This window comes from Eptatretus burgeri, chromosome 9 (assembly GCF_056783735.1).
Source record: "Eptatretus burgeri isolate ZD-2024b chromosome 9, Ebu_testis_v1, whole genome shotgun sequence".
NCBI classification, from domain to species: domain Eukaryota; kingdom Metazoa; phylum Chordata; class Myxini; order Myxiniformes; family Myxinidae; genus Eptatretus; species Eptatretus burgeri.
In genome coordinates this window covers 5,883,153-5,892,877 of record NC_140969.1, presented here as the reverse complement: position 1 = coordinate 5,892,877, position 9,725 = coordinate 5,883,153, and the positions used below count along the sequence as shown (strand labels likewise).

At 42.1% G+C, this 9,725-nt stretch overlaps 1 protein-coding gene across 8 annotated transcripts in view; it reads left to right on the top strand.

Moving 5' to 3' along the window:
* Nucleotides 1-7,878, top strand: part of LOC147019460 (transcription factor EB-like) — a 105,765-nt gene extending 97,887 nt beyond the window's left edge. For all 8 annotated transcript variants that reach the window (XM_085893982.1, XM_085893975.1, XM_085893978.1 and 5 more), the window contains 4 exons: nt 6,120-6,176; nt 6,295-6,370; nt 6,447-6,594; nt 6,836-7,878. In XM_085893982.1, the coding sequence (XP_085750108.1) occupies nt 6,120-6,176; nt 6,295-6,370; nt 6,447-6,594; nt 6,836-7,294 (740 nt within the window). In that variant the 3' untranslated portion in view covers nt 7,295-7,878. The remainder of the gene's footprint in view (nt 1-6,119; nt 6,177-6,294; nt 6,371-6,446; nt 6,595-6,835) is intronic.
* The last annotated feature ends 1,847 nt before the right edge of the window (nt 7,879-9,725 follow it).

The following is a 9,725-nucleotide window of genomic DNA, read 5'->3' as shown; positions in this document are numbered from 1 at the left end:
TAACATTTATTGCTTAAATAATTTATATTTTATATATTATTACCGCGATATACCGGGTGAATCCGCATAAAAAATTAGTTAGGTTCCAAGGGAAAACCCACGATGAACTGGGGGCGCGATAGGTGAACCGCGATATAGTGGGGGATGACTGTATGTATATATATATATATATATATATATATATATATATATATATATATATATATATATATATATATGTATGTATATGTATGTATATGTATATATATATATATGTATATATATGTATATATATGTATATATATATATATGTATATATATATATATATGTATGTATATGTATATATATATATATGTATATATATGTATGTATATGTATATATATATATATGTATATATATGTATATATATGTATATATATATATATGTATATATATTTATATATATATATATATATATATATATATATATAAATATGTAAGTATACAGTAGACTAGGCGTAAGTCGTCACCATCGGGGCCGAGAAAAAAGTGACGACTTAGACATGTGACGATTTAGGCGTACGCAAACATTCATGATGACTGTGGGGTGAAGGATGAAGTTGCGCGTGGCCTGGACACGTACGTGTGAGAGGGCGCAACAACCTCTAAGCCGGCTATTGTACCAAACGGGAAACACAATCCTCGGGGCATAGGTGGGGGGTTCATTGGTTAGTTGGAAAGTGATCAAGCAAAGATGGAATTCATGAATCACTTTATCAAAAGTAAAGATAATGAACAACTGTAAGACAACTCATATACCATCGGTGATGGTATATGACCATTGACAAATGCAGAATGAATGGCTGTTAGAATTCATTCATTGGAATGAATGTATAATGCGTTTTCATATGGAATGAAAACTCGTATACCATCGACAAATTACATGACACACAGTCATCGTGATGACTACCGCTCAATACTTACGTGAAAGTGAGTGTGGTGATGTACAAAACAAGCCAATATAAAACCATGATGGAACTTCAGCACTAAGCTCGATTGATCCTTTAATCCTTCGCCAGAGACTGCATTGTGCAGCCTGTCTACCTCTTCAGATGCATGTGGGACGGCACGCTCACCGAGCTGAACACAGCGCAGTTATAAATATCCCGTGCATCACGATTCCATGAAATCTGGCTTCTCACGAGGCAGCAGTTCCGTGTGACGAGTTAGGCGTGGTAATTTACTTGAGTTTGCATTACGCGGGAACGAACAACATCTGACGACTTAGATGAAGTGACGACTTAGAGATGACGACTTACATACTTTATCTGTAAGTCAATTTAACATTAGATAAATTCGGGACTTTTTGACGCTGCCGACTTAGGCGAAGTGACGAGTTACACGCTGCCGACTTACGCCTTGTCTACTGTATATGTCGTTTTTGGTCTTGTCTCTCACTGGTGAAGAATCACTTTTAAAAATTTTAATTTCCTGTCTCCGGATCCTGATTCTGATCTTCACCAATATCGAATGGATTCATCCTTGTCACACACCCAACCTGTCCACTAATTTTCGTCCTAATCCGTCCATAAATTTTTGAGATATAGTGAGTGATTTTTTTTTTGTCGTTTTTCGCCCCATCTCTCAATGGTGAAAATTCACTTTTAAAATTCTCGTATCCGGATCCGGATCCGGATTTTCACTAAAATATAATGAATTGGTCCTTGTCACACACGCAACCTGCCCACCAAATTTTGTGCGAATCTATCCGCAACCTTTTGAGATACCCTGCTTGCAGACAAACAAACAGACAGGGGTGAAAACATAACTTCGATCCACCTTCGAAAACATAACTTTGGGCAGAGGTAATTATATGTTATTGGACCGTGGCTCCATCCATTAATTACGTACTATTGGAACGTACTTTTGAGACATTTAGGCACGAGTCATTCCACCTCATATCACTGGAGGTCTCCCAGTTGACCCCCTCAGATTTACTTTAAACTTTCATAAAATAGTTTCCAGGTATCAAAATGAAGCTGCGTAAAATTTTAGGTCCATAGATGCGGTCAACTCCGAGATATCGAGGGTTGAAAATGTGGTTGTGGCCCTATTTTTATGGTCGTTGCGAGCATCACAAAATGAACGGCTACTTTTAAACTCACAACTTTTTAAATATTAATGCTAGAGCCTTGGAATTTTCAGAGATTATTCTTCTCTAACTGCTCTGTAAGAAACAAACATAAAACGGAGTATACCTCTAATTTTTATGACCTGATCAGTTGAAATCCAGAAAAAAAAATGTTGGCTTTGTATGAAGACCCAACTTTGAGACCCCATATATTTTTATTAACCCATCCCAGAAGCTTGAATTTTTTTTCATGTAATAACTCTATGGTAGTAGTATTCAAATACATGTTTACTTTTCTTAATCAGTCATATATAATAGTCATGATCCCTCAAAAATTGAAATTTTTCATTTTTTCCCTGAAATTCAGGTGAGGATTGCAAATATATGACAAGGTATACCACTTTAAATTGTTCACCATTGGAAAGAGCATATTCAAGTTTACAAAAGTGTCAAATATCAAAGTGGTATAATGTTTCTATCAATATTTTTAAAATATTTGAATAAATGATGTTCTGCCAGTGCAGAATTTTCTGCCACTATTTTATGAAAGTTTAAAGTAAATCTGAGGCGGTCAACTGTGAACATTTTCTTAAATTTGGTGATTTCAGATGGAATGACTCCCATGATAGTTCCCCTTTATACCACTTGGATCCCTTTCGACCCGAACTACTATTGGAACACACCCTGTAGACCAGGGGTCGGGAACGTTTTTGACTCAGAGAGCCATTAAAGCAAAATATTTGGAAATCTATTTCAGTGAGAGCCATAGAATATATTTTAAGACTGAATTCAACTAAATGTGAGTATAATAAGCCTCTGAATTTATTCTTTTAAATAATGTTGTTATAATACTCACCATTAATGGGACTTCTGGTGCTGCATGGATTTGCTGATGGCTTTGTCGTCTGGTTGGTACTTGGTGAGGTTAAGCTTCATGCAAGCGTTGAGGCTTTCATCCGTTAGACGTGATCGTAGGTTGGACTTGATGTTTTTAAGATGTGAGAATGACTGCTCACATGCATACGTAGATCCAAACAAGGTTAATACAGCAATACTCACACGCTGCAGTGTGAGGTATGTGACAGGAAGCGCGTTCCAAGTTTTGATAATCAGCTCCTCTTCGGGTTGAAGTTTTTTCATTTCTGTCCACATGTGCTTGCTCGCCAACTCTGCTTTCTGTCGTGCGATTCTTTCCAAATCTTCATTCAGTGACGTGAACTTATTCACCCACATGTCTGAGGCCTTCAGGTCAGCCACTTCTGCTTCAAAATCTCTGACGGAGACACCAGGAATGTAACTCAGGTCGGCTGTGTTCAGTGAACACTCGTTTGGATGGGTGATGAACTTAAAAAGACGAGTGTGCTCACGAAATTCTCCAAAGCGTGCTTTGAATGACTGTAGGAGACTGGATGTGAAGCCAGCTAACTGGTGGAGATCAAAGTTTTGAGTGGGCTCACTTGCTGTGCATGCATCTTTAAATTGTCTCAGTTTTTCAAAATGTAGTAAACGACCTGTTTCAAGATCCATGATAAAGAGCTCCAGCTTGTTTTCAAAAGCAAACACGGCTTGTTGAAGGGATAACACTGTATTTCCAATGCCTTGCATTTTCACGTTGAGCTCGTTCAGATGTTCACTCATATCCACGAGATAGTAAAACTTGAGGAGCCACTCAGTTTCGGCTAGCTCAGGATGCTCAATCCCTTTCATTTCAAGGAAAGTCCGGATTTCGTTCAGGCAAGCCGCAAAACGGCTAAGCACCTTCCCTCTTGACAACCAACGCACATTGCTGTGCAAAAGCAGACCGTGATAGTTATTTCCAACTTCATCCAGCAGTGTTTTAAACTGGCGAGCATTTAAGGCTCGGGCAACAATAAAGTTGATCACACGAATGACCAGCGACATCACTTCGCCAAGCTGCCCATCACACATCTGAGCACAAAGTGCCTCCTGGTGTAGAATGCAATGGAAACTTAGGATGGGTCTATTTTCATGTTCACGGAGAAGCGCCACAAATCCTTTGTTTTTCCCCACCATACACGGAGCACCATCAGTACACACCGAGATAAGTTTATCCATTCGTATATTTTTTTCTTGAGCGAACTCCATGAAAGACTTGAATAAATACTCACCTCTTGTGGACCCTTTTATTGGCAGAACAGCAAGACTTTCTTCGCGCAGTGTATCACCAGCAGCATATCTTGCAATCACACTGAACTGCGACAAATGGCTTACGTCTGCTGACTCATCCAAAGCCAGGGAAAAGAACGGCGCTGTATTTATGTCCTTCACTTGCGTTTCCTCCACTTGGTTTGCCATCATGATGGTACGATCATGAACAGTTCTTGCCGACAGAGGCATGTCTTGTATCCGTTTGATCATCTTGTCTTTGTTCGGAAGATCATCAAAAAGTTCATTGGCGACATCCAGCATGAACGTTTTTGCATACTCGCCATCTGTGAATGGTTTTCCGTTCCTCACTATTGCTAAAGATCCAGCAAAGCGAGCGGAATTATAGTCACCTTGCCGGGTCCATACGCGGAGTTGCTGCTGGCTGGCTTGCACCCTGCTCAGTAGCTCTTGGCACGCTTTCTTTCTGCTGTCTCCCACAGGGTATTTTGATGCAAAGGTAGCATGGCGCGTGTCGAAGTGCCGCTTTATATTCGACCGTTTCATCGATGCAATTTTGTCATTGCAAATTAGACACACCACAGAACCTGCTCTCTCCACAAAGGCGAATTCTTCGGCCCATTCGTCCTGAAATGTAGGATACCCCTCATCTTTTTTTCTTTTCGCCATCTTCTTCGTCGAAGGGTTAGCTTTGAGCAAATGAGAGAGAGGGAGATGTTGACCCAAGTGAGTCTGGCTGGCCTGCGCACGGGCTGACATACTCGAGAGGTGCGGCGCGGCCGGCTGACTCTGGGATGCTGTCGCCTCAGCGGTGGCGCGTGATTGGTCGAGATGAATTCCGTGACGCGTCTCGGCGGCGGCACGTCATTGGAGGAACCGAAATCACGAGTCGCCTCAGCGGTGGCGCGTGATTGGTCGAGATGAATTCCAGGACGCGTCTCGGCGGCGGCACGTCATTGGAGGAACCGAAATCACGAGTCGCCTCAGCGGTGGCGCGTGATTGGTCGAGATGAATTCCGTGACGCGTCTCGGCGGCGGCACGTCATTGGAGGAACCGAAATCACTACTCGCGTCGGCCGCATGACTGGACGAAACAAAAACCGCTTCAGACAATTCGGAGGTGTTTTTTCTTCTCTCCTTCTGCCAAGTTCAGCCCTGCACGTGAATGAAGCACGACACCATTCAAACTATAGGTAAAGCTTCTGCGAGAAATATTGGGCTTTCCAAGTTTCAAACTCCAATTTTATCTGCGAGCCAGATGCAATCATCAAAAGAGCCATACCTGGCTCGCGAGCCACACGTTCCCGACCCCTGCTGTAGACCCTTTACATGTTTTAGACCCCTTCGACCCTGTGGTTCCTTTCAGGCCTGGACCTTCAGATGCATCAAGACCCTTTAGGTCCCTTCGACACTAACGGTACTAATATTTGAACATATCATTCAGACATTTAGACCTTTAGACACACTCCAAAGGAGCATCTATAGAGTCTTCTTGCATGAAAGAGACAATACTTTTTTCAGCAAGTAATGTGCACACTCCACTGACCTGGATGCATATTATGGAGGGGAGTATGGGGGATGTTGAGGTTCACAGGTTAAATGGAGAGGGTCAATCGGAATCAAGGTTGGGAGAATAAGATCAAGGATAAAGACACAATGGAATTGTAGCAGAGAAGGATATTTTTTGCATGAAGGAAAGAGTAATAAAATAGATTTTTTCGTTCAAATTAAAAGTTCAGAATAAACTGAAAATTAAAATAATTTACAAGCAGATAATAGTTTTCTTAAAGATTCCAATCAACCAGCCAAAGAAGTTTTTGGAAAGGTTTACAGCAAGTCAACTTTGAGTTAAGTATTTGCTGGAAATACTCACCATGATCCGATGTACGTTTCATACACAGAGGCTGAGGAACGGGTCATGGCGAAAGAAAGACAGAAGAAAGACAACCACAATCTTAGTGAGTGTGGCAAAGCATTCTTGCAATATAATCTTAATACAAGTCAAAGTTACGGATTACTACACAAGTTCGATGTCACACTTTAAAAGATTCCATTTCTTCTCCTGAACTTTTCTAGTTGAGCGTAGGAGAAGGTTCAACATCAATGACCGCATCAAGGAACTTGGAACTTTGATTCCCAAGTCCAATGACCCGTGAGTATGTTCTTGGTAAAGAGAATGACGGAGTTCTCTGCGCCCGTTAAGTTGACTCATCTTGCCATTCACACAGGGATATGCGATGGAATAAGGGTACAATTTTGAAGGCCTCTGTTGACTACATCCGCAAGCTGCAGAAGGAGCAGCAAAGAGTGAAAGACGTTGAGGCTCGACAACGCAGGCTTGAGCAAACCAACCGCACCTTGCTCCTTCGCTTGCAGGTATTTCACCACTTTGGACTCATCCTTCATGTTTTTTAATCATGTCATGGAAATCTTGTTACAAAGGTAATGAGTACGGATTGAAGGGAGCAGGTTTAGATTCCATTTTCCTTCCTGTATTAATTTTCTAATTTGACATCCGTCACTTTCATTCAATTCATTTCGAATTTCCTGCATCCGTCTTAATTCAATTTTAAAACACAAAATCATTTCATTGGCCACTTCTGTCATGTTTTTTCAGGAATTGGAGCTGCAGGCAAAAGCCCAGGCCCAGAGTACACCACCATCCTATTCAACCACCCTGCTGGCAGAATCGACGGCAATTAAGCAGGAAGCCTCAGGAAAAGACTCACCTGCAACACCTGTCCATTCCTTCTCCTCCAGTTCATTCTCAATGCCGCATACTACAGTAGACTTGCCGCAGGGAAGCTTACACTTCACATCCCGTTCCATTGAATCATTTCCACAAGGGGGTGCGGGTACTTGTGAACCGGTTAGTACGGTGAAAGACCGTCCAGCTTCTGCTGCAGCGGTGAGTCTTGGGCCAGGATATCGGAGTGGACCAGCGCAGGAGGCGAACCCGGAGGTCCCCCATCGAGATGACATGCTAATGGAGGATGCTTTTTCCGACTGTCTGTTCACGCTCTTTTCCCCCCAGTCACTCAGTCGACAGGACAGCTACGTCATGGACGAAGGCTGAGTGAGCCTCCGTACTCTTCTTTCTCCGAGACGGTCGTGCCTCTTTACACACCATTCCTTCTGCAATCCATTGCCAAATGTCAGAGTCTGACATTACCTCCTCTTCGCCGAAGGACGTTATTTTACTAAAATTAAAAATTAAAAAACACCTTTACTCACAGTTGACGTAAGACTTTTATTGTCAGTAAAAATCAAGTTTTTTCATCATTGTGCAGTGGTGGCCGCTATCCTCATTTGAACACTTTTTTTTGTCCAGGGCAGAGATGGGGTTTATTTAATTATTTTTTCTGCTATCTATTATATACCCAAACTGTGTTTTGATGGTCATTTCAATTTTTGTTCATAAAAGTTAACAATAATGGAGTTTGATAACTTGAAAATGAAGATGTTGCCAGCACTTAGGAAGAGCCATTTGTAACGTTTGAAGCCGGTCAAAGGCAACGTTTTCATGAAGTAATTCACTTTTTTTTTCTTAGACTATTCAACACACACAGACATTAGTGTGTTCACCTCTCTTCATTCGCATTTTCTTGTCATTTTATTTTCACCACTTCATTTTCTACCATTAAAACAATACTCTGTGGACTTCGACGCAAACGCCTGCATTTTGACCGGTTGGAAAGACTTCCTTTTTTTATGCCTCCTCCATCAGAGCTCTCCGCAAGCTGGCAACGGTTGGACTAAAGACGGCGGAACAGATGGTCGAGGGTGACAAACGTGATGGAGTGCGTCGTTAACTGTAGTATGTAAACCACGACGGTGAAACGTGAAGCGTTTCGGCACGTTCGAGGGGAGCGGCGTGCAAATAGGTGAACAAGCTCTGTGTAGAGAATAAATAAAACTCGTCCGAAGAGTTTCAGGAGAAGAGCCCGGTCGGCAGGTGTTATGCCACGTCGCTTGCGATTAAATCCTGCAAAGACGATTCCCAGCTGTGTACTTTATCGAGATTGTTTGAGTCAAAACACATGGGAAGAGGAGGCTGGGGTGGTGCAATTCGGCTATCCGAGGGATATAGGAAGCAAGACTTATAGCAGCGGCCTGCGGTAAAAAAATAAATATTCTGTGGCTTGCTTCAGAGCAATCGCACCTCGGCATGCGGATCACCATAGACTAATGTTACATCATAAAAGATAATAATCCGCTCGTGCGGCTCGGAAACAGGAAGACTTAAGGATGTTATGACAGAATGCAAACACTTCTGCTTTTTTGGCATTATTTTTGTCCCCACGCAAGGGTTGGACCGCCTTGGTTCATTTCGACTGAATACATCAACCTCACCCACTTGTGCTCCCTACGTTTAGGAAATAAGAACAGTTTTACCCCTTCTTTTTTCTTTGAAAAACAGCAAATCCATTATACATGTCGATCGGATGTTGATTGAACGGGCGAGTCGTTTGGATGCGTGAAGGTTGGCAATAAAGTGTTGAACCTGAACAGGAAAATAACGACATGGTTGTATCGATGTAGACCCGCTTGGCAAGTTGCCTTTCACCTTAAATGATCATCGAGTGCTCACGTTTGTAAATTTAGTATTCATTTCCACTCGATGAACTTGTATGTTGAGAGCGTTTGTTCATTTTGTGCAACTCGTGGACTTTTAAAGTTTTTCTTCCTCGAGCTTTGTCTGCAAGTGCCATTTAGTGGATTGATGCACATATCGCATGTTCGTTCATTCGTTGCGATGATTTCACATATTTTGGCTTCGTCTCGGGTTCATCTTCATATATTCCCGCTTTCGGTGTTTTTCTTTTCCTGAAGTAGAACCATCTTGGTTTGATTTGGTGTAAAAATGTGTTTTGTTGCTTATATTTGGACTCTTTTAGCACCCCCCCCCCCTCCCCACTGTCGGTACATAATAAATGGTAAGGTCCCCATGGTGTAGGTCAGCATAGTAATCTACTAATTACCTCCGCCATACAAAGTGGAAGGGGGTTGTGTTTACACCCTCATCTCTTTGTCTGTCTGTCTGTAAACAGGCTATGTAAAAAAAGTTGTGTACGGATTCGGACGAAACTTGGTAGACACGTGTGTGAGACAAGGACGAATCGATTCGATTTTGGTGATTATCCGGATCTGGATGCGGATCTGAGAAATTTTTAATTTTTGAAAGTGATTCACCATTGAGAGATATGGCCAAAGGCGATATCCTGTATATCATGATATCTCAAAAAGTTTTGGACGAGTTGTGACAAAACTAGTTGGACGAGTTGGTTCCATCCATCCATTGGGACCGTACTCTGTGCAGAGCATTGGTGCTGCCTAAGCAGTCTCCTTGGTTATTGGGCACAATCCTGGACGGGTCATCACTCCGACCCGAGATACCAGCAAGCTGGCACTCATTTTTGCCGACCTCGGAAGGATGACAGGCAGAATCAACCCCACCTGGTATTAATTCAATAGCCGAGTGGGATTTGAACTCAGGATCCTAGGAT